This window comes from Musca autumnalis, unplaced genomic scaffold (genome assembly GCF_047663935.1).
Source record: "Musca autumnalis isolate F117 unplaced genomic scaffold, ASM4766393v1 scaffold_9, whole genome shotgun sequence".
NCBI classification, from domain to species: Eukaryota; Metazoa; Arthropoda; class Insecta; order Diptera; family Muscidae; genus Musca; species Musca autumnalis.
The window spans coordinates 663661-690193 of NW_027412450.1; the positions used below are offsets into that span (position 1 = coordinate 663661).

Genomic DNA, 26533 nt, shown 5'->3' on the forward strand with positions numbered 1-26533 from the left:
TACTGTTTTTATAGTACAAGTTGTTATCGATGACGGTTTCTATAGAAAAAGTAGTTGTCAATGACTTTGTTTGTTGTTGTCGATGACTTTTTCCATCGAAAAAGTTGTTGTCGATGACTTTTTCCATCGAAAAAGTTGTTGTCGATGACTTTTTCTATCGAAAAAGTTGTTGTCGATGACTTTTTCTATTGAAAAAGTTGTTGTCGATGACTTTTTCTATTGAAAAAGTTGTTGTCGATGACTTTTTCTATCGAAAAAGTTGTTGTCGATGACTTTTTCTATCGAAAAAGTTGTTGTCGATGACTTTTTCTATAGAAAAAGTTATTGACGATGACTTTTTCTATAGAATAACTTGTTGTCGATGAATTTTTCTATAGAAAAACTTGTTGTCGATGACTTTTTCTATAGAAAAACTTGTTGTCGATGACTTTTTCTATAGAAAAACTTGTTGTCGATGACTTTTTCTATAGAATAACTTGTTGTCGTTGACTTTTTCTATAGAAAAACTTGTTGTCGTTGACTTTTTCCATAGAACAACTTGTTGTCGATGACTTTTTCTATAGAAAAACTTGCTGTCGATGACTTTTTCTATAGAAAAACTTGTTGTCGATGACTTTTTCTATAGAAAAACTTGTTGTCAATGACTTTTTCTATAGCAAAACTTGTTGTCGATGACTTTTTCTATAGAAAACTTGTTGTCGATGACTTTTTCTATAGAAAAACTTGTTGTCAATGACTTTTTCTATAGCAAAACTTGTTGTCGATGACTTTTTCTATAGAAAAACTTGTTGTCGATGACATATTCTATAGAAAAACTTGTTGTCGATGACTTTTTCTATAGAAAAAGTTGTTATCGATGACTTTTTCTATAGAAACAGTTGTTATCGATGAGTTTTTCTGTAGAAAAAGTTGTTTTCGATGAGTTTTTCTATAGAAAAAGTTGTTGTCGATGAGTTTTTCTATAGACAAACTTCTTGTCGATGACTTTTTCTATAAACAAAGTTGTTATCGATGACGGTTTCTATAGAAAAAGTAGTTATCGATTACTTTTTCTAAAGAAAGTACTGTTATCGAAGACTTCTACTGAACAAAAAAGTTGTTATCGAATATTTTTTCTACGGAAAAAGTTGTTATTGGTTACTTCTCTAACAAAAATTTGTTATCGAAGACTTTTTCTAAAGAAAATTTTGTTATCGATGATTTGTTCTATAGAAAAAAACGATAACAATTTTTTCTATAGAACAAATTATCTTCTGCTATAAAAAATTGTTATAGATGACTTCTTCTAAGAAAAAAAACGTTAATGACTACTTTTTTTATAGAAAATGTTACTATCGATAAATTTTTTATAGAAAACTTGTTATCTAAGACTTTTTCTACAAAAAAGTTGTTATCGATAGCTTTTGCTATATAAAAAGTTGTTATCAAAGGCATTTTTCATAGCAAATGTTATTATCGATTACTGTTTCTATAGAAAAAGTAGTTATCGATTACAAATACTTCGATATGGAATACTTCTACTGAAAAAAAATTTTTATCGCTTATATTTTTACGGAAAAAGTTGTTATTGGTTAATTTTTTTACGAAAAAGTTGTTATCGACTTTTGTTATAGACTTTTTCTAAAGAAAATGTTGTTATCGGTGATTTGTTCTAAGAAAAAAGTTGTTATCGACTACTTTTGTATAGATAATGTTACAATCGATTAATTTTTTTATAGAAAAAGTTGTTATGTTATTATCGATAGCTTTTGCTTTATAAAAAGTTGTTAACAAAGGCATTTGCCATAGAAAATATTGTTATCGAATAGTATTCCTGTAGAAAACAAGAGTCTTCGATAACTCCTTTTTCTACATGAATAATCTTTAAAAAAAAGTTGTTATCGATTAATTTTTCTTTCGAACTATGTTGTCATCGATGACTATTTCGATGAAATTGTTGGGATCGAAAGCTTTTGTGAAGAAAAAATTGTTGTTATCGACTATTTTTGTAGAGAAAATGTTACAGTCGATTATTTTTTTTATAGAAAAAGTTATTATGTTATTATCGATATATTTTGCTTTATAAAAAGTTGTTAACAAAGACATTTTCCATAGAAAATATTGTTATTAAATATAATTCCTGTAGAAATAGGAGTTATCGAAGACTAATCTTTAGAAAAAGTTGTTATCGATTAATTTTTCTTTCGAACTATGTTGTTATCGATGGCTATTTCGATGAAATTGTTGTGATCGAAAGCTTTTGGGAAGAAAACATTGTTATCGCAGATTTTTCTTTTAGGAAAATATGTTATCGATTACATTTTCAATAGAAACAGTTGTTAGCGATGACTTTTTTCTCTATAAAATGTTGTTATCGATAATATTTTAGTTAGAAAAACTTGTTATCAATGACAATTTCTATGATAAAACTTGTTATCAAGCAGCATTTCTATAGAAAATATTGTTATCGATGACATTTTCATTAACAGATGTTCTTATCGAATATTTTTCCTGTAGAAAAAACCCATTATAGATGTCATTATCTTTAGAAACAGTTGTTATCAATGATTTTTTCTTTAGTATTATGTCGTTATCAATGATTATCTCTATGAAATTTTTGTTATCGACGGCTTTCTAAAAAAATTGTTATCGGAGATATGTCCTTTAGGAAAATTTGTTATCGATCACTCATTTTTCAACAAACTTGTTATCGATTAGTTTTTTCTAGAACATTTTGTTATCGATAACATTTTCCCTAGAGTAACTTGTTATCTATGCGTTTTTCTGTAAAAACACTTGTTATTGAACAATATTTCTATGAAAAACTTTGTTATCGATGACTTTTTTTATAGAAAAATGGGTTATTCAACTTTCTTTTATATTAAATACTTGGTCTGTTCCAGAACCTGCAAGAAGCAACTATTTTTTACTACGATAACATTTTTTCCTTTATGTTATCGAAAAAAAAAACAGTAAAAATTATTAGATTGCAGTACTGGAACAGACCAACTGTTATATATTCCTTTTGGCTCCTGCCCTATGCGTCTTTATGCCGGATAATTTCTTACTGATAATGGGCAACCTCTCCATCATCATTAAAAACCAATATTCTGCTCATCAACACAAAGAAAACAATCCAAAATAAATAAAAAAACTCAATCAAGTGAAACCAATTTTCACCACGAAAAAGGAAACACAACAAAAACAAACAACCGAACGATTTTTTTTTTATTTATTTATTTTTCTCAAAATTATTTCCTCTTTTTAAATATCACAGACGAGTACACATCACCAAACAAACTTTGGATTTTCTCAATGGGAAATTTGAAGTTGAGGAAGGAAATGGCGGCAGCCGTGATTCCTATTTGGCAGATCATAAAATAGAGACATATTTAATTGTACCACCAAAGGTAAAGCTCGTCAATTGAGGGGCTGAAATATTTGAATTTAAAGTAAGTGATTTTAATCTTGCTCTCTTTTCTAACGCTCTAGAAACCCACCTATATTTTACATCCTGTGCCACGTGTCATCGAATGCAGTAACTCCCTGGAGGATGCAGATAATCCCACGGATAAACACAATAATATCTACAGCAGTGGTCATAATGCCGATGCTGAGGCAACGGAAAAACTTCTACCCCTGACCATTGTCAATTTCAAGGGTGTAGACAATCCCCACTCGCCACCAGCAACAGCACCAACAACCACTGCAGGAGGTGGCAGCAGCAGTCCTGAACCAAAACTGCCACAATTATCCTCAACAACGACATCGATGTCAATTAAAGAAGAAGAAGATGAGGATAACGTGGAGCTAAGACAAAACGAAGCCAATAAACAGCAACAGTTGCTGCCCGAATCGGTAGCAAATCACAATTCAGCCCCAGAGATAGCCACCAATAATACTCATGCCTCCCTAACGCCCAAGTCATCTCTTAGCCTACCCAATGATGATGCTCTAAGTGCCAGTGGCAGCGAGGGCGGGAATAGTGGTGGTGGTGGTTCTACCACCCCAGCAACGAATATAACTGAAAATCCTCTGGCAAATCTAGACTCATCCCCGACTTTGAACGGTGGTAATGCGATTGCCGCCAACTCAGTTAATACCAGCAATGCTGCATCAGGAACAACCACAACTGGCAATAATTTGTTAGCTTCCGATGTACCAGAGACAGCAAAGAGCAAACGGAAACTATCAGTGCAAGGTAAGTGTGCATGTGTCAATTTCAGGCAATAATTTTGCCTGCAAGGGGCTATTTATGATGGCACGAATAAAAGTCAGTTTCCGATACTCAATTTGCACAAGGCTAGTTATCGAAGAGGGGAAAAAGAGCAAAAGGGAAATTGATTATGAACACTAAATTGAATGCAAAAAAATGTTATCGAAAAAAGTTAACTATTGATGAAGTACTCCTTGTTATCCAGAACTATTTCTGTGGGAAAAAATCGATAGCCATTAATTTTATGAAAAAATATTCGATAACAAATTTTTCTATTAAGATGGTAAACGATAACAAATGTTTATACGGAAAAAGTAAAAGATAAAAATTTTTTCTATGGAAAAAATAATCGATAACCATTTATTCTATGAAAAAAGTAATTTGTAACAACTTTTTCTATGGAGAATGTAATCGATAACAAATGTTCTGTGAAAAAATTATCGATGTAAAAGTAATCGATAACAGTTTTTTTATGGAAAAATAATCGATATCTACTTTTTCTACGGAAAATGTCATCGATAACAACCTTTTCTATAGAAAAAGCCAACGATAACACCTTTTACTATAGAAAATTTCATCGATAACAACATTTTCGACCGAAAAACTAAACGATAATAAATTGTTTAATGGAAAAATAATCGATAAAACTTTTTCTATAGAGAATGAAATCGATGACGGAAAAAAATCGATAAAAAAAACTTTTCTTTTGAAAAAAAATCGATAACCATTAATTTTATGAAAAAATATTCGATAACAAATTTTTATATTGAGATGGTAATCGATAACAAATGTTTCTACCGGAAATGTACAATTTTTTCTATGGAAAAAATAATCGATAACCATTTATTCTATGAAAAAAGTATTTTTTTTGAACAACTTTTTGTAACAATTTTTTTTTCTGTAGAGAATGTAATCGATAACAAATTTTCTATGAAAAAATTATCGATGTAAAAGTAATCCACAACACGTTTTTCTATGGAAAAATAATCGCTATCTACTTTTTCTACGGAAAATGTCATCGATAACAACCTTTTCCATAGAAAAAGCCATCGATAACACCTTTTACTTTTTACTATATCGATGTAAAATTGATCGATAATAGGATTTTCTATGGAAAATAATCGATATCTACTTTTTCTATGGAAAATATCATCGATAACAACTTTTTCTATAGAAAAAGCCATCGATAATTTCATCGATAACAACATTTTCGACCGGAAAACTAAACGATAACAAATTTTTTATGGGAAAATAATCGATAAATTTTTTTCTATACAGAATGTAATCGATGACGGAAAAAATCGATAAAAAAACTTTTCTTTTGAAAAAAAAATCGATAACCATTAATTTTATGAAAAAAATATTCGATAACAAATTTTTATATTGTGATGGTAATCGATAACAAATGTTTCTACCGAAAATGTAAACGATAACAATTTTTTCTATGGAAAAAATTATCGATAACCATTTATTCTATGAAAAAAGTAATTTTTTTAACAACTTTTTGTATCAACTTTTTCTATGAAAAAACTATCGATGTAAAAGTAATCGATAACAGTTTCATCATCGATAACAACCTTTTCTATAGAAAAAGCCATCGATAACACCTTTTACTATAGAAAATTTCATCGATAACAACATTTTCGACCGAAAAACTAAACGATTACAAATTTTTTATGGGAAAATAATCGATAACATTTTTTTCTATAGAGAATATAATCGATGACAAACTTTTCTAAGGAAACAATACTCGATAACAATGTTTTTCTATAAAAGAAATTAGCGGTAACCAAATTTACAATAAAAAAGTAACCGATAACCAGTTTTTCTAAGAAAAAAGTAATCGATAAGAAATTTTTGTATTAAGAAGCTAATCGATAACAAAATTTTTTATGGGAAAAGTCATCGATAACACTTTTCCACGGAAAAATTGATTGGTAATATATATTCTCACTAAAAAAACACTTTTACTATAAAAAAAATAATCGATAACAATTTTTGTCTAACCCATAACAACATTTTCTTTGGGCAAAGTAATGGATAACAACTTCCGCTATTGAAAGGTAATCGATAACAACGTTTTGTGAGAAGAAATCTATAACATAATTTTCAAAAGCAAACTTTATCGATAACAATTTTTCCTATGGAATAGTTATAGATAACACATTTTTCTGTAGAAGGAGTAATCGATAAAAAAAAAAACAGATCAATCGACTACCAAGGTGGTAGTCTATTGAAAAAATCGATAACATCTCATTAATGGAACATTTGTAGAAAAAGTTGTTATCGACAAACAAAACTGTATCAAAAACTCGTTATCGATGAATTTTTCTATAGAAAAATTTATTATCGGTGACGTTGTCTATAGAAAAAGTTTTTATCGATGACTTTTTTCCATTGAGATACTTATTATCGGTGACCGCTTCCATAGAAAAACTTTATATCGAAGACTTTCTCTATAGAAAAGATTGTTATTGATGACTTTTACATTAGAAAAAGTTTTTATCCATGGCTTTTCCGATAGTAAAATATGTTACCGATGACTTTTTCTACTGAAAAACTTGTTATCGATGACTGTTTCCATAGAAAAAATTGTTACCGATAATGTTTTCCATTTCCGATGATGTTTTCCATTGAAATGTTCTTATCGAACTTGTTATCGATGACTTTTTCTATAGTAAAATATGTTATCGATAACTTTATCTACAGAAAAAACTTGCTATCGATGACCGTTTCCTTAGAAAATGTTGTTTCGATAACTTTATCTACAAAAAAATTTGACTATTTCCTCAGAAAAAGTTGTTTTCGATTACTTTATTCATAAAAAATTTCTACCGATGATTGCTATCGATTAATTTTTTTATAGAAAAAATATCTACCGATGACGTTTTACATTGAAAAATAGTTATCGATCATATTTTTATAGAAAAACTTGTTATCGATGAAATTTTCTATTGAAAAGTTGTTATCGATTACTTTTGCTAAAGAAAAAAACTTGTTATCGATGTCTGTTTTCCACTGAAAAGTTGTTATAGATCGCTTTTCAATAGAAAAACTTTTTATCGATGATTTTTTCTATAGAAAAAGTTCTTATCGATTACTTTTTCCATAGAAAATTGTTCTACCGATGACGTTTTCCATTGTTATCGATCAATTTTTTTATGCCAAAACTTGTTATCGATGGTACTTTTTCTATCGTAAAAGATGTTTTCGACGACTTTTTCTATAGAAAAACTGGTTATCGATTACTGTTTTCATAAAAAAGGTTGTTATCGATTACTTTTTCCATAGAGAAATTTCTACGGATGATGTTTTCCATTGAAAAATTGTTATCGATCGCTTTTTTTATAGAAAAATTTGTTATCGTTAATTTTTTTCCATTGAAACAGTTGTTATTGATGACTTTTTCCATCTAAAAACTTGTTATCGATGACTGCTTTCATAGAAAAACTTGTTATCAATGATTTTTTATAGAAAAATTTATTATCGGTGACGTTATCCATAGAAAAAGTTGTTATCAATAACTTTTGCTATAAGGAAAGTTGTTATCGATGACTTTTTCTATAGGAAAGGTTGTTAATGACGACTTTTTGACGTTGTCTATAGAAAAAGTTTTTATCGATGACTTTTTTCCATTGAGAAACTTATTATCGGCGACCGCTTTCATAGAAAAATTTGTTATCGAAGACTTTTTCTATAGACAATATGTTACCGATGACTTTTTCTACCGAAAAAAACTTGTTATCGATGACTGTTTCCATAGAAAAATTGTTGCCGATAATTTTTCCATAGAAAATTTTTCTATCTATAGAAAAACTTGTTATCGATGAATTTTTCTATTGAGAAGTTGTTATCGATGACTTTTCTATAGAAAAGCTTGTTATCGACGATTACTTTTTCCATATTAAAAGATGTTATCGATTACTTTTGCTAATGAAAAAACTTGTTATCGACGTCTGTTTTCCATAGAAAAAGTTTCTACCGATGACGTTTTCCACTAAAAACTTGTTATAGATCGTTTTTCAATAGAAAAACTTTTTATCGATGATTTTTTCCATAGAAAAAGTTCTTATCGATTACTTTTTCCATAGAAAATTGTTCTACCGATGATGTTATGCCAAAACTTGTTATCGATGGTGCTTTTTCTATCGTAAAAGATGTTTTCTACGACTTTTTCTATAGAAAAACTTGTTATCGGTGAAGGTTTCCATAAAAGAAAGTTGTTATCGATTACTTTTTCCATAGAAACAATTTCTACGGATGATGTTTTCCATTGAAAAATTGTTATCGATCGCTTTTTTATAGAAAAACTTGTTATCGTCAATTTTTTTCCATTGAAACAGTTGTTATCGATGACTTTTTCCATATAAAAACTTGTTATCGATGATTTTTTATAGAAAAATTTGTTATCGGTTACGTTATCCATAGAAAAAGTTGTTATCGATAACTTTTTCTATAAAAAAAAGTTGTTATCGATGACTTTTTCTATAGGAAAGGTTGTTTTTAGAAAAAGTTGTCTACCGATGACGTTTTACATTGAAAAATTGTTATCGATCATATTTTTATAGAAAAGCTTGTTATCGATGAATTTCTCTATTGAAAAGTTGTTATCGATGACTTTTCTATAGAAAAGCTTGTAATCGATGATTACTTTTTCCATATTAAAAGATGTTATCGATTATTTTTTCTAATGAGAAAACTTCTACCGATGACGTTTTACATTGAAAAATTGTTATCGATCATATTTTTATAGAAAAGCTTGTTATCGATGAATTTATCTATTGAAAAGTTGTTATCGATGACTTTTCTATAAAAAAGCTTGTTATCGATGATTACTTTTTCCATATTAAAAGATGTTATCGATTACTTTTTCTAATGAAAAACTTGTTATCGATGTCTGTTTTTCATAGAAAAAGTTTCTACCGATGACGTTTTCCACTGAAAAGTTGTTATAGATCGCTTTTCAATAGAAAAACTTTTTATTGATGATTTTTTCCATAGAAAAAGTTCTTATCGATTACTTTTTCCATAGAAAATTGTTCTACCGATGACGTTTTCCATTGTTATCGATTACTCTTTCTATCGCAAAAGATGTTTTCTACGACTTTTTCTATAGAAAAACTTGTTATCGATGAAGGTTTCCATAAAAGAAAGTTGTTATCGATTACTTTTTCCATAGAAACAATTTCTACGGATGATGTATTCCATTGAAAAATTGTTATCGATCGCTTTTTTATAGAAAAACTTGTTATTGTTAATTTTTTCCATTGAAACAATTGTTATCGATGACTTTTTCCATATAAAAACTTGTTATCGATTACTGCTTTCATAGAAAAACTTGCTGTCAATGAATTTGTTATAGAAAATTTTGTTATCGGTGACGTTATCCATTGAAAAACTTGTTATCGAACACGTTTTCTATAAACAAAGTTGTTATCGATTACTTTTTCTATAGGAAAGGTTGCTATTGACGACTTTTTCCATAGGAAAATTTGTACTCAATGAGTTTCTCTCTCGAAAAAGTAGTTACTGAAGAAAAAGTTGTTTTCAATAATTTTTTCTAGAGGAATAAATGTTATCGATGGTGTTTTGTATAGAAGTAGTTGTTATCGATCACTTATTCTTTAGAAAAAGTTGTTATCTTCTCTAGAAAAAATAGTTATCGATTATATTTTTCTAGAAAAAGTAGATATCAATGTTGTTTTCCATAGAAAATTGTTATCGATGAAGTTTTCTATACAAAAACTAGTTATCAATGACGCTTTTCATTCAAAAAGTTTCTATCAATATCTTTTTCTATAGAAACAATTGTTATCGCTAACTTCTTCTATAGAAAAAGTTGTTATCGATGACTTTTTCTATAGAAAAAATTGTCATAGGTGTCGTGTTCCATAGAAAAAAATGTTATCGATATATTTTCTATATAATAAGTTGTTATCGATTACTGTTTTTATAGAATTTATTGTTATCGATTACGTTTTCTGTAGAGATTGTTATTATCGATTTCTTGTGCTATAGAAAGCGTTATTTTCGATGACTTTTTCCACAAAAAACATGCTATCTGTTACTTTTTCCATGAAAGCAGTTGTTATCGATGACATTTTTTATGGAAAAAGTTATTATCGAAGATTTTCTTATACAAAAAGTTGCTATCGATGACTTTTGTGATATAAAAAGTTGTTATCGATGAATTCTTCTCTAGATAAAGTTGTTATTGATGGTTTTTTCTATGGAAAAATTTTTTATCGATATTGCTCTAGAGAAAGTACTTATCGATGACTTTATCTCTAGAAAAAATTGTTATCGATTAATTTTTCTATGAAACGACAGTTATTAGCGATGGCTTTTTCTTCAGAAAAACTTATTATCGATGGTTTTTTTGTGGATGAGGTTGTTATCGATAACTGTTTCTATAAAAATGCTATTATCAATTGAATTTGTTCCTTAAGTATATCTTATCCTTTAACATTTATCTATTTTCCAATTTTTTTTCACTTCCAGGTTTAATATCATTTGCTGACAGAAGACGTTCATCTGCATCGTTTACCGAACGTAAAATGTCCTTCCATACAAATGAAAGTTTTCGCAGTCATGCAGGTATGTATGCAACAGCATCCATCCATCCATCAGTCAATCTGCAAACATGGACATGCTATATGGCATGCACCAAAACCATCCATTGAATGGAAAACTTTGAACTTTTCGTTAGAAATGAAAACTTTAAGTAAATGAAATTATTTCTTGCAATCACCTTGAGATGGAGAGAAACTATTGACCATCGAAATGAAGAGAACTTTATTTCAATAAAAATTGAATTTTATTTGTTTTTAACTACATTTTAAAGGATATCACTTGCTTTTACTTTGAATCCTCCCTTCCTGTCCACAGGTCACGTTTCTCGCAATCGCCCTTCATCGAAGATGACCAAATACGTTGAATGCTGGGGAGCTGATAGACCATTTGCTAATATTGCCGAATCGAAATTGGTTAAGAATATTGGTTTGGCCGTAAGTATTTTCTTTGCTAAAGTTTAATTTTCTATTCTCCGTAAGCAAGCAGGTGTGGAGGTGGTGGGGTGATAAAATCCAATTACCCGAAACACATTTTTGGAAACCAAAGTATACGACATTTTCTTACCACATAAAAGCAACAGCGTAAATTGCTTAGATTGAGGGATTCCTTTATTCCTTTTTGCCATTTTCATAGTCCCCTAACATGCCAAAAGTTATGTGAAAATTAAATTTTCTGAAATTGTTTTACTCAAACTTTGGTTTATCCCAATATGTCATTAACACATACGCAGGCAACAACCGGAGTGGAATATGTGTGCCTTGACTTTATTCTGGACATTACCCCGAGCATGACTATGGCAACAGTTGACTATGGCATGTTGTTGTGGCTTTACATGACTCTAAATTTTGTTGTTTTTTTTCTCGTAAATGTTGTTGGAGTTATTTTGTCAAAAAGTTATTGCCTTTGAAGCCAGGATGCCTGGGGATTGAGTCACATGGCTGAATATAGCACGGATGATGTTGAAAACGAAAAATATGTTTCATTTTCTTAAGAGAGGTTGTTCGATAACAACATTTTCAAGAGAAAAGTTATTCGATAACAATATATTTAAAGAAAAGTTGTTCGATAACAAATTTTTTTATAGAGAAGGTTTTTGATAACAAAATTTTCTATAGAGAAGTTTTTTGATAACAACATTTTCTGTAGAAAAGTTGTTCGATAACAATATTTTCTATTAAAAAGTTGTTCGGTAACAACATTTTCTATGGAAAAGTTGTTCGATAAAAACATTTTCTATGAAAAAGTGGTTCGATAACAACATTTTCTACAAAAAATCTGTTCGATGACAACATTTTCTATAAAAAGTTTTTCGATAACAAAATTTTTTACATAAAAGTTGTTTGATAACAACATTTTCTATAGCAAAGTTGTTCGATAGCAACATTTTCTATAGAAAAATTGTTCGATAACAACATTTTCTGTAGAAAAGTTGTTCGATAACAACATTTTCTATTAAAAAGCTGTTCGATAACAACATTTTCTATGGAAAAGTTGTTCGATAACAACAATTTCTAAAGAAAAGTTGTTCGATAACAAAATTTGCTATAGAAAAGTGGTTCGATAAAAACATTTTCTACAAAAAATCTGTTCGATAACAACATTTTCTTTAAAAAAGCTTTTCGATAACAATATTTTCTATGGAAAAGTATTGCGATAACAAAATTTTCTGTTGAAAACTTGTTCGATACAAAATGTTCTATATAAAAGTTGTTCGATAACAGCCTTTTCTATAGAAAAGTTGTTCGATAACAACATTTTATATTAAAAAGTAGTTCGATAAAAACATTATCTATTGAAAAGTTGTTCGATAACAACATTTCTATAGAGAAGATTTCGATAACATCATTTTCAATAGAAAAGTTGTTCGATACCAATATTTTCTATAGAAAAGTTTTTCGATAACAACAGTTTCGATAACCACAGTTTCTTAAGAAAAATTGTTCGATAACATATTTTTTTAGAGAAAAGTTGTTTGATAACAACATTTTCTATAGAAAGCTTTATCGATAACAACATTTGTTATAAAAAAGTTGTTCGATAACAACAGTTTTTTTAAAGTTGTTTGATAACAACAATTTCTAAAGAAAAGTTGTTCGATAACAACATTTTCTATAGAAAACTTGTTTGATAACAATATGTTCTATAGAAAAAATGTTCGATAACAACTTTTTCTTCAGAAAAGTTGTTCTATAACAACATTTTCTATAGAAAAGCTCGATAACAAAAACTTCTAAAAAAAAGTTGTTCGAGAACAACATTTTAATTGAAAAATTTTTCAATAACAACATTTTCTATAGAAAAATTGTTCGATAACAATATTTTTTTAGAAAAGATGTTCGATAAGAACAATTTCTAAAGAAAAGTTGTTCGATAACAACATTTTCTATAAGAAACTTGTTCGATAACAATATTTTCTATATAAACAATTTTCGATAACAACATTTTCTAAGGAAAAGTTGTGCGATAACAACCTTTTCTAAAGAAAAATTGTTCGATAACAATATTTTCTATAGAAAAGTTTTTCGATAACAACAGTTTTTGGGGAAAAGTTGTTCAATAGCTACAATTTGTAAAGAAAAGTTGTTCGATAACATGATTTTCTAGAGAAAAGTTGTTCGATAACAACATTTTCTATAGAAAAGTGTATCGATAACAATATTTTTTATGAAAAAGTTGTTCGATAAGAACATTTTCTAAGGAAAACTTGTGCGATAACAACATTTTCTAAGGAAAATTTGTTCGATAACAAAATTTTCTATGGAAAAGTTGTTCGATAAAAACAGTGTTTTAAAAGTTGTTTGATAACAACAATTTCTAAAGAAAAGTTGTTAGATAGCAACATTTTCTGGAGAAAAGTTGTTCGATAACAAAATTTTCTATAGAAAAGTTTATCGATAAGAATATTTTTTATGAAAAAGTTGTTCGATAACAACATTTTTTATAGAAAAGTTGTTCGATAACAACATTTACCATGGAAAAGTTTTTCGATAAAAACATTTTCTATAGAAAAGTTGATCGCTGACAACATTTTCTATAGAAATGTTGATCGATAACAACGGTTTCTATGGGAAAGTAGTTCGGTAACAACATTTTCTATGAAAAAGTTCTTGGATTACAATATTTTCTATTGAAAAGTTGTTCGATAACAATATTTTCAATAGAAAAAATGTTCAATAACAACATTTTGTAAACAAAGGTTGTTCGATAACAACATTTTTATACAAAAACTGTTCGATAACAACATTTTCTATAGAAAACATGTTCGATAACAAAATTTTCTATAGAAAACTTGTTCGATAACAACATTTTCTATAGAAAAATTGTTCGATAACAATATTTTTCAAGCAAAATTGTTTGATAACAATATTTTCTCTCGAAAAGTTGTTCGATAACAACGTTTACTATAAAAAGAGTGTCCGATATCAACTTTTCCGGTTAGTTCTCAACAGTGCCGCCATACATGTCCTTCGAATTATCGAAAACAAAAACACTTGTTCAACATTTGGACCTCAAAGAAGTTATTAAACCAGTCCTTAACATGTCAACAAATGTGTGAAACATCCACACACCTCCACATCAAATTGACTTTGAACGGAAAAGGAGGGCTACCATCACCAGAGGTGTGCTGTCATTGAAGCTACTATCATCTTCACACCTGCTGCGACTCTATTTAAAGTGATTTTGCTTAATTCTCTTTTGCACGCCTTGTGTGTTTGTCACCTTTATATTTATTTAATTTACCTTCTTTTCCTTGTCGTCTCTTTTTTGCTTGCTTCCTTCCTTCTTCCAGAGTATCGCCATGATTGAATCAAATTTATTGCCACCAGAGCGTAAATGTTTTAATTTCAATTGCTTTGGACCACCCACCGAATTGAAACCACTCACTATGTGGTATCGCAATACACCGCGTGAAGTAATGTATCGCGCCCAGCCGGATACTCATTTTCGCTATGATTTAATCTGCGCTTTTTTGCTCTTCATTTCAATTGCGGCAGTTCAGCTGATTGTTATGGATATGTGAGTATAACATTTTGAAAGGGAAGAGTTAATAAAAAGGAGGAAGAAATATTTGTATAGAAATAGTTGTCGATAACAACTTTTTCTATAGAAATAGTTGTCGATAACAACTTTTTCTATAGAAATAGTTGTCGATAACAACTTTTTCTATAGAAATAGTTGTCGATAACAACTTTTTCTATAGAAATAGTTGTCGATAACAACTTTTTCTATAGAAATAGTTGTCGATAACAACTTTTTCTATAGAAATAGTTGTCGATAACAACTTTTTCTATAGAAATAGTTGTCGATAACAACTTTTTCTATAGAAATAGTTGTCGATAACAACTTTTTCTATAGAAATAGTTGTCGATAACAACTTTTTCTATAGAAATAGTTGTCGATAACAACTTTTTCTATAGAAATAGTTGTCGATAACAACTTTTTCTATAGAAATAGTTGTCGATAACAACTTTTTCTATAGAAATAGTTGTCGATAACAACTTTTTCTATAGAAATAGTTGTCGATAACAACTTTTTCTATAGAAATAGTTGTCGATAACAACTTTTTCTATAGAAATAGTTGTCGATAACAACTTTTTCTATAGAAATAGTTGTCGGTAACAACTTTTTCTATAGAAATAGTTGTCGATAACAACTTTTTCTATAGAAATAGTTGTCGATAACAACTTTTTCTATAGAAATAGTTGTCGATAACAACTTTTTCTATAGAAATAGTTGTCGATAACAACTTTTTCTATAGAAATAGTTGTCGATAACAACTTTTTCTATAGAAATAGTTGTCGATAACAACTTTTTCTATAGAAATAGTTGTCGATAACAACTTTTTCTATAGAAATAGTTGTCGATAACAACTTTTTCTATGGAAATAGTTGTAGGTGACAACTTTTATCATGGAAATAATTGTCGATAACAACTTTTTCATTGGAAATAGTTGCTAATAACAACTTTCTCCATGGAAATTGTTGTCGATAAGAACTTTTCCATGGAAATAATTGCCGATAACAAATTTGTCTAAGGAAATAGTTTTCGATAACAATTATGTCTATAGTAATAGTCATCGATATCAACTTTGTCTATAGAAATAGTCATCGATAAAAAATGTTCTATAAAAAAGTAATCGATAACAACTTTTTCTATAGAAAAAGTCATCGGTAACGACATTTTCTATAGAAGACGTCATCGATAACAACTTTTGCTATAGAAAATGTCATCGATAACAACTTTTTTTTATAGAAAAAGTCATCGATACCGTCTTTTTTTATAGAAAAAGTCATCGATAACAACGTTTGCTATAGAAAAAGTAATCGATAACAGCTTTTTCTATAAAAAGTCAGTTTTCTATAGAAAAAGTCCTCGATAACAACTTTTTCTACAGGAAAAGACATCGGTAACAACATTTTCTATAGAAGACGTCATCGATAACAACCTTTGCTATAGAAAAAGTTATCGAAAACAACTTCTTTAATAGAAAAAGTCATCGATAACAATTTTTTCTATAGAAAAAGTCATCGATAACAACTTTTTCTATAGAAAAAGTCATCGATAACAACTTTTTCTATAGAAAAAGTCATCGATAACAACTTTTTCTATAGAAAAAGTCATCGATAACAACTTTTTCTATAGAAAAAGTCATCGATAACAACTTTTTCTACAGCAAGAGTCCTCGATAACAACTTTTTCTATAGAAAAAGTCATCAACAACAACTATTTCTATAGAATCCGCCATCGATAACAACATTCTCTGTAGAAAAAGTCATCGATAAGAAATTTTTCTAAATAAAAAGTCATCGATAACATCTCTTTCCGTGGAAATAGTTATCAATAACTACTTTTTCCATGGAAATGGTTATCTATAATAACTTTTTTATAGAAACAGTTGTCGATAACAGCCTTTCCTATTGAAAATATTAAAATTTGGTCTTCTTTCAGCAATCTTGCCTTGTTGGGTTCCCTGATCGCAACATTTATCTCTTTGAGTCTGTTCCTATATCTGAGTAATATGCATGTCCCCGATATCAATTCGACAACACCGGATCGCAATGGCCCTGGGCAGGTGGTGGCCAGTAGTCGTTTTCTGCGCATGGCCATATTTATTATTGTGAATATTTTAATATCGGCCTGTGCGGTATTTAGTGTGGTAAGCTCACACTCCTCCCAGAATACCGCGTTACCCTCTATAATCATTCCTAATTTCTTTCAGATCAACTTCGCCTATGAAGACTATGGCGACTCGGCGGCCTCAAATCTCAATCTCACCGGTATCTCGAATATATCCAATGACTCATCAATACCTGATATCGACACAATAACACCCTTTCCCGATCTACAAATTGCACCGATATATCTGTTCTGTTGTGCCATAAGTTTGGCTGCGGTTTCGGCTTTCCTAAGATCCGGATTTATTTTGAAATTTTTTGCCATGGTTGTGGCGGCGGTGTGTCAAATTGTGGTGCTGCATTTCAGTAACTTGTTTGAGCTCTACAATGCTCGCTATCGCATGGATTAGTAAGTCCAAGGACTCTTACAAAACGTCTTTCCTTTTACTAAATAACTTCTCTCCCACTCCAGCTTGCCCATTGAAGTTAAAAGTTTCCTATTATTACTGCTTGTGGTGGCTGTTTTACACACCCTGGATCGCCAGGGAGAATATGTGGCCCGCACAGATTTCCTGTGGAAGGCCAAGCTAAAAGTGGAACAGGAAGAAGTCGAAACCATGAGGGGTATTAATAAGGTAAAGTCAGATATCTCGAACAAAATAACATGGTATCTAGTAATTCCTCTCTCTCCCTCCCTCTCTTTAGATCCTTTTGGAAAATATTTTACCCGCCCACGTTGCCACCCACTTCTTGAGCCAACAGAATCCCTCAGAGCTGTATCATGAAAGTTATTCCTGTGTTGCCGTAATGTTTGCCTCCATCCCCAACTATAAGGAGTTCTATGATGAAACCGATGTAAATAAGCAGGGCCTAGAATGTTTAAGATTGCTGAACGAAATTATATGCGACTTTGATAAGGTATGTGGTGAGAGACCCCTTCGATAACACAACCGTTACTTAATAGGAACCTCCTTCCATTGTTTTTGTTTTTCTTTTCAGTTACTGTTAAAACCCAAATTTAGTGGCATCGAAAAAATTAAAACCATCGCAAGTACCTATATGTGTGCATCCGGTCTAAGGCCGGGCAAGGAGGAGGGAGCCAAGGTAAGTCCAACGAATTTAAAAGTAATCCTTTCCGAATTTTCTTGAAATAATACCTGAAATATTGTTTGCGCATGCAGCTGATGCGTAATTTTGCGGTAAGTTAGCATTTAATATCAAAATCAAAAACCAAAAGGCAATGATAACAACTTTTTCTATAGAAAAAGTCATCAACAACTTTTTCCATAGAAAAAGTCATCGATAACAACTTTTTCTACGGAAAAAGGCATCGATAACAACTTTTTCTACACAACAAGTCATCGATAAAAATTTCGTTCTATAGAAAAAGTCATCGACAACAACTTTTTCTATAGAAAAAGTCATCGACAACAAATTTTTCTATAGAAAAAGTCATCGACAACAACTTTTTCTATAGAAAAAGTCATCGACAACAACTTTTTCTATAGAAAAAGTCATCAACAACAACTTTTTCTATAGAAAAAGTCATCTACAACAACTTTTTCTATAGAAAAAGCCATCGACAACAACTTTTTCTATAGAAAAAGCCATCGACAACAACTTTTTCTATAGAAAAAGTCATCGAAAACAGGTTTTTCTATAGAAAAAGTCATCGACAACAACTTTTTCTATAGAAAAAGTCATCGACAACAACTTTTTCTATAGAAAAAGTCATCGACAACAACTTTTTCTATAGAAAAAGTCATCGACAACAACTTTTTCTATAGAAAAAGTCATCGACAACAACTTTTTTCATGAAAAAAGTGATCGACAACAACTTTTTTCATGAAAAAAGTCATCGACAACAACTTTTTTCATGAAAAAAGTCATCGACAACAACTTTTTTCATGAAAAAAGTCATCGACAACAACTTTTTTCATGAAAAAAGTCATCGACAACAACTTTTTTCATGAAAAAAGTCGTCGACAACAACCTTTTTCATGAAAAAAGTCATCGACAACAACTTTTTCCATAGAAAAAGTCATCGACAACAACTTTTTCTATAGAAAAAGTTATCGACAACAACTTTTTCTATAGAAAAAGTCATCTACAACAACTTTTTCTATAGAAAAAGCCATCGACAACAACTTTTTCTATAGAAAAAGTCATCGAAAACAGGTTTTTCTATAGAAAAAGTCATCGACAACAACTTTTTCTATAGAAAAAGTCATCGACAACAACTTTTTCTATAGAAAAAGTCATCGACAACAACTTTTTCTATAGAAAAAGTCATCGACAACAACTTTTTTCATGAAAAAAGTGATCGACAACAACTTTTTTCATGAAAAAAGTCATCGACAACAACTTTTTCTATAGAAAAAGTCATCGACAACAACTTTTTCTATAGAAAAAGTCATCGACAACAACTTTTTTCATGAAAAAAGTCATCGACAACAACTTTTTTCATGAAAAAAGTCATCGACAACAACTTTTTCTATAGAAAAAGTCATCGACAACAACTTTTTCTATAGAAAAAGTCATCAACAACAACTTTTTCTATAGAAAAAGTCATCTACAACAACTTTTTCTATAGAAAAAGCCATCGACAACAACTTTTTCTATAGAAAAAGTCATCGAAAACAGGTTTTTCTATAGAAAAAGTCATCGACAACAACTTTTTCTATAGAAAAAGTCATCGACAACAACTGTTTCTATAGAAAAAGTCATCGACAACAACTTTTTTCATGAAAAAAGTGATCGACAACAACTTTTTTCATGAAAAAAGTCATCGACAACAACTTTTTTCATGAAAAAAGTCATCGACAACAACTTTTTTCATGAAAAAAGTCATCGACAACAACTTTTTTCATGAAAAAAGTCGTCGACAACAACCTTTTTCATGAAAAAAGTCATCGACAACAACTTTTTCCATAGAAAAAGTCATCGACAACAACTTTTTCTATAGAAAAAGTCATCGACAACAACTTTTTCTATAGAAAAAGTCATCTACAACAACTTTTTCTATAGAAAAAGCCATCGACAACAACTTTTTCTATAGAAAAAGTCATCGAAAACAGGTTTTTCTATAGAAAAAGTCATCGACAACAACTTTTTCTATAGAAAAAGTCATCGACAACAACTTTTTCTATAGAAAAAGTCATCGACAACAACTTTTTCTATAGAAAAAGTCATCGACAACAACTTTTTTCATGAAAAAAGTGATCGACAACAACTTTTTTCATGAAAAAAGTCATCGACAACAACTTTTTCTATAGAAAAAGTCATCGACAACAACTTTTTCTATAGAAAAAGTCATCGACAACAACTTTTTTCATGAAAAAAGTCATCGACAACAACTTTTTTCATGAAAAAAGTCATCGACAACAACTTTTTCTATAGAAAAAGTCATCGACAACAACTTTTTCTATAGAAAAAGTCATCAACAACAACTTTTTCTATAGAAAAAGTCATCTACAACAACTTTTTCTATAGAAAAAGCCATCGACAACAACTTTTTCTATAGAAAAAGTCATCGAAAACAGGTTTTTCTATAGAAAAAGTCATCGACAACAACTTTTTCTATAGAAAAAGTCATCGACAACAACTGTTTCTATAGAAAAAGTCATCGACAACAACTTTTTTCATGAAAAAAGTGATCGACAACAACTTTTTTCATGAAAAAAGTCATCGACAACAACTTTTTTCATGAAAAAAGTCATCGACAACAACTTTTTTCATGAAAAAAGTCGTCGACAACAACCTTTTTCATGAAAAAAGTCATCGACAACAACTTTTTCCATAGAAAAAGTCATCGACAACAACTTTTTCTATAGAAAAAGTCATCGACAACAACTTTTTCTATAGAAAAAGTCATCGACAACAACTTTTTCTATAGAAAAAGTCATCTACAACAACTTTTTCTATAGAAAAAGCCATCGACAACAACTTTTTCTATAGAAAAAGTCATCGAAAACAGGTTTTTCTATAGAAAAAGTCATCGACAACAACTTTTTCTATAGAAAAAGTCATCGACAACAACTTTTTCTATAGAAAAAGTCATCGACAACAACTTTTTCTATAGAAAAAGTCATCGACAACAACTTTTTCTATAGAAAAAGTCATCGACAACAACTTTTTTCATTAAAAAAGTCATCAACAACAACTTTTTCTATAGAAAAAGCCATCGACAACAAATGTTTCTATAGAAAAAGTCATCGATAACAAATGTTTCTATAGAAAAAGTCATCGATAACAAATTTTTCTATAGAAAAAGTCATCGACAACAACTTTTTCTATAGAAAAAGTTATCGATAATAACTTTTTCTATAGAAAAAGTCATCGATAATAACTTTTTCTATAGAAAAAGTCATCGATAATAACTTTTTCTATAGAAAAAGTAATCGATAATAACTTTTTCTATAGAAAAAGTAATCGATAATAACTTTTTCTATATAAAAAGTCGTCGATAATAACTTTTTCTATAGAAAAAGTCATCGATAAGAAGTTTTTCTATAGAAAAAGTCATCGATAAGAACTTTTTCTATAGAAAAAGTCATCGACAGTAACTTTTTCTATTTAGAAAAAGTCATCTTTAGTAACTTTTTCTATATAGAAAAAGTCATCTTTAGTAACTTTTTCTATAGAAAAAGTCATCGTTAGTAGTTTTTTCTATAAAAAAAGTCATCGACTACAACTTTTTTTATAGAAAAAGTCATCAACAACAACTTTTTCTATAGAAAAAGTCATCGACAACAACTTTTTCTATAGAAAAAGTCATCGAAAACAGGTTTTTCTATCGAAAAAGTCATCGACAGTAACTTTTTCTATAGAAAAAGTCATCAACAAGTAACTTTTTCTAAAAAAAAGTCATCGACAGTGGCTTTTTCCATAGAAAAAGTCATCAACAGTGGCTTTTTCTATTGGAAAAGTCATCGACAGTAACTTTTTCTATAGAAAAAGTCATCGACAGTAAGTTTTCTATAGGAAAAGTTATCGTTGATGAGTTTTTCTACTAAAAAAAGTCATCGTTAAGGAGTTTTTCTAAAGAAAAAATCATCGTTAGTAACTTTTTCTATAGAAAAAGTAATCGATAACAATTTTTTCAATAGAAGTCATCGACAGTAACTTTTTCTATAGAAAAAGTCGTCGACAGTAACATTTTCTATAGAAAAAGTCATCGACAGTAACTTTTTCTATAGAAAAAGTCATCGATAACAATTTTTTCAATAGAAAAAGTCATCGACAGTAAATTTTTCTATAGAAAAAGTCATCGACAGTACCTTTTTCTATAGATAAAGTTATCGATAGTAACTTTTTCTATAGTAAAAGTCATCGACTGCAACATTTTCTATAGAAAAAGACGTCGACAGTAACATTTTCTATAGAAAAAGTCATCGACAGTAACTTTTTCTATAGAAAAAGTCATCGACAGTAACTTTTTCTATAGAAAAAGTCATCGACAGTAACTTTTTCTATAGAAAAAGTCATCGACAGTAACTTTTTCTATAGAAAAAGTCATCGACAGTAACTTTTTCTATAGAAAAAGTCATCGACAGTAACTTTTTCTATAGAAAAAGTCATCGACAGTAACTTTTTCTATAGAAAAAGTCATCGACAGTAACTTTTTCTATAGAAAAAGTCATCGACAGTAACTTTTTCTATAGAAAAAGTCATCGACAGTAACTTTTTCTATAGAAAAAGTCATCGACAGTAACTTTTTCTATAGAAAAAGTCATCGTTAGTAACTTTTTCTATAGAGAAAGTCATCGTTAGTAACTTTTTCTATAGAAAAAGTCATCGTTTGTAACTTTTTCTATAGAAAAAGTCATCGACAGTAACTTTTTCTGTAGAAAAAGTCATCGTTAGTAACTTTTTCTATAGAAAAAGTCATAGTTAGTCAATTTTTCTATAGAAAAAGTTATCGTTAGTAACTTTTTCTATAGAAAAAGTCATCGTCAGTTACTTTTTCTATAGAAAAAGTCATCGTTAGTAACCTTTTCTATAGAAAAAGTCATCGTTAGTAACTTTTTCTATAGAGAAAGTCATCGTTAGTAACTTTTTCTATAGAGAAAGTCATCGTTAGTAACTTTTTCTATAGAAAAAGTCATCGACAGTAACTTTTTCTATAGAAAAAGTCATCGACAATAACTTTTTCTATAGAAAAAGTCATCGACAGTAACTTTTTCTATAGAAAAAGTCATCGACAGTAACTTTTTCTATAGAAAAAGTCATCGACAGTAACTTTTTCTATAGAAAAAGTCATCGACAGTAACTTTTTCTATAGAAAAAGTCATCGACAGTAACTTTTTCTATAGAAAAAGTCATCGACAGTAACTTTTTCTATAGAAATAGTCATCGACAGTAACTTTTTCTATAGAAAAAGTCATCGTTAGTAACTTTTTCTATAGAAAAAGTCATCGTTAGTAACTTTTTCTATAGAAAAAGTCATCGTTGGTAACTTTTTCTATAGAAAAAGTCATCGTTAGTAACTTTTTCTATAGAAAAAGTCATCGTTAGTAACTTTTTCTATAGAAAAAGTCATCGTTAGTAACTTTTTCTATAGAAAAAGTCATCGTTAGTAACTTTTTCTATAGAAAAAGTCATCGTTAGTACCTTTTTCTATAGAAAAAGTCATCGAAAACAACTTTTTCTATAGAAAAAGTCATCGAAAACAACTTTTTCTATAGAAAAAGTTACTAACGATGACTTTTTCTATAGAAAAAGTTACTAACGATGACTTTTTCTATAGAAAAAGTTACTAACGATGACTTTTTCTATAGAAAAAGTTACTGTCGATGACTATTTCTATAGAAAAAGTTACTGTCGATGACTTTTTCTATAGAAAAAGTTACTGTCGATGACTTTTTCTATAGAAAAAGTTACTGTCGATGACTTTATCGTTAGTAACTTTTTCTATAGAAAAAGTCATCGTCAGTTACTTTTTCTATAGAAAAAGTTATCGTTAGTAACTTTTTCTATAGAAAAAGTCATCGTCAGTTACTTTTTCTATAGAAAAAGTCATCGTTAGTAACCTTTTCTATAGAAAATGTCATCGTTAGTAACTTTTTCTATAGAGAAAGTCATCGTTAGTAACTTTTTCTATAGAAAAAGTCTTCGTTAGTAACTTTTTCTATAGAAAAAGTCTTCGTTAGTAACTTTTTATATAGAAAAAGTCATCGTTTGTAACTTTTTCTATAGAAAAGGTCATCGTTAGTAACTTTTTCTATAGAAAAAGTCATCGACAGTAACATTTTTATAGAAAAAGTCATCGACAAGAACTTTTTCTATAGAAAAAGTCATCGTTAGTAACTTTTTCTATAGAAAAAGTCATCGTTAGTAACTTTTTCTATAGAAAAAGTCATCGTTAGTAAATTTTTCTGTAGAAAAAGTCATCGTTAGTTACTTTTTCTATAGAAAAAGTCATCGTTAGTAACTTTTTCTATAGAAAAAGTCATCGTTAGTAACTTTTTCTATAGAAAAAGTCATCGTTAGTAACTTTTTCTATAGAACAATTAATCGTTAGTAACTTTTTCTATAGAAAAATTAATCGTTAGTAACTTTTTCTATAGAAAAAGTCATCGAAAACAACTTTTTCTATAGAAAAAGTCATCGTTAGTAACTTTTCCTATAGCAAAAGTCATCCTTAGTAACTTTTTCTATAGAAAAAGTCATCGTTAGTAACTTTTTCTATAGAAAAAGTCATTGACAGTAACTTTTTCTATAGAAAAAAGTAATTGACAGTTACTTTTTCTATGGAAAAAGTCATCGTTAGTAACTTTTTCTATAGAAAAAGTCATAGTTAGTAACTTTTTCTATAGAAAAAGTCATAGTTAGTAACTTTTTCTGTAGAAAAAGTCATCGTTAGTAACTTTTTCTGTAGAAAAAGTCATCGTTAGTAACTTTTTCTGTAGAAAAAGTCATCGTTAGTAATATTTTCTGTAGAAAAAGTCATCGTTAGTTACTTGTTCTATAGAAAAAGTCATCGTTAGTAACTTTTTCTATAGAAAAAGTCATCGACAGTAAATTTTTCTGTAGAAAAAGTCATCTATAACAAATTTTTCCATAGAAGAAGAAGTAGAAAAAGTATTCGATTCAAAACGTTTTCTATTAAATATCTATCTATCTATCTATCTATCTATCTATCTATCTATCTATCTATCTATCTATCTATCTATCTATCTATCTATCTATCTATCTATCTATCTATCTATCTATCTATCTATGTCATCGTTAGTAACTTTTTCTATAGAAAAAGTCATTGTTAGTAACTTTTTCTATAGAAAACGTCATCGTTAGTAACTTTGTCTATAGAAAAAGTCATCGTTGGTAACTTTTTCTATAGAAAAAGTCATCGTTAGTAACTTTTTCGATAGAAAAAGTCATCGTTGGTAACTTTTTCTATAGAAAAAGTCATCGTTAGTAACTTTTTCGATAGAAAAAGTCATCGTTGGTAACCTTTTCTATAGAAAAAGTCATCGTTAGTAACTTTTTCTATAGAAAAAGTCATCGTTAGTAACTTTTTCTATAGAAAAAGTCATCGTTAGTAACTTTTTCAATAAAAAAGTCATCGACAGTGGCTTTTTCTATAGAAAAAGTCATCAACAGTGGCTTTTTCTATAGAAAAAGTCATCGACAGTAGGTTTTTCTATAGAAAAAGTCATCGACAGTAGGTTTTTCTATAGAAAAAGTCATCGACAGTTACTTTTTCTATAGAAAAAGTCATCGATTACAACTTTTTTATAGAAAAAGTCATCGACAGTAACTTTTTTATAGAAAAAGTCATCGATTACAACTTTTTTATAGAAAAAGTCATCGTTTACAAATTTTTCTATAGAAAAAGTCATCGTTAGTAACTTTTTCTATAGAAAAAGTCATCGTTAGTAACTTTTTCTATAAAAAAGGCCATCGTTAGTAACTTTTTCTATACAAAAAGTCAACGACAGTAACTTTTACTATAGAAAAAAATCATCGATAACAATTTTTTCAATAGCAAAAGTCAGCGAAAAAGTTGTTTTCCTATAGAAAAAGTATTCAATACAAACATAGCACCAGTTGTCGATAATAACTTACCCCCTAGTTATCATGCCCTCTAACTATATTTTCCATTGATGAATCAAAATAATAATTTTATTTGCCATTTAATTGGATTTGAGTTATCAATTTAAAGATTCTACTTTATAACGAGATTAATCAATTTTCTTTTTTCTCTTTCCTTCTTTCTTGCTCTTCCCCATATCATATTCGCCCACGGCTTAATAACATGTCAATGTTTAATGTTATTTACTTTTGTCAACATCCATATGCTTGGAAAATGAATCTACCGTGTACCCAACCACCCACCCCCTACGAACAGGATGAGAAACGTACCGAGGAACATAATGTTGTCATTTTGGTGGAATTTGCCATAGCATTGATGTCAATTTTAGATTCCATAAATCGTGAATCGTTTCAACGCTTTCGGCTACGCATTGGCCTCAATCATGGTCCTGTCATTGCCGGTGTGATTGGAGCTCAAAAGCCGCAATATGACATTTGGAGTAATACCGTTAATGTGGCATCACGCATGGATTCGTGCGGTGTCATGGGTAGATTACAGGTGGGTTATTGAGAAAAAAGAAGAAAAAGTGTCTTATGGTGTTTTCAAGTGGTT

At 29.5% G+C, this 26533-nt stretch overlaps 1 protein-coding gene across 9 annotated transcripts in view; it reads left to right on the plus strand.

Annotated features, from left to right (window-relative positions):
- Window positions 1-26533, plus strand: part of LOC141388256 (adenylate cyclase type 2-like) — a 517012-nt gene that overhangs the window by 485790 nt on the left and 4689 nt on the right. For 8 of the 9 annotated variants that reach the window (XM_073958279.1, XM_073958284.1, XM_073958282.1 and 5 more), the window contains 12 exons: window positions 3257-3389; window positions 3472-4180; window positions 10697-10792; window positions 11084-11202; window positions 14559-14785; window positions 16718-16925; window positions 16989-17293; window positions 17357-17519; window positions 17590-17802; window positions 17884-17988; window positions 18066-18083; window positions 26237-26479. In XM_073958279.1, the coding sequence (XP_073814380.1) occupies window positions 3257-3389; window positions 3472-4180; window positions 10697-10792; window positions 11084-11202; window positions 14559-14785; window positions 16718-16925; window positions 16989-17293; window positions 17357-17519; window positions 17590-17802; window positions 17884-17988; window positions 18066-18083; window positions 26237-26479 (2539 nt within the window). The remainder of the gene's footprint in view (window positions 1-3256; window positions 3390-3471; window positions 4181-10696; window positions 10793-11083; window positions 11203-14558; window positions 14786-16717; window positions 16926-16988; window positions 17294-17356; window positions 17520-17589; window positions 17803-17883; window positions 17989-18065; window positions 18084-26236; window positions 26480-26533) is intronic. The other variant, XM_073958287.1, reaches the window with a different exon arrangement.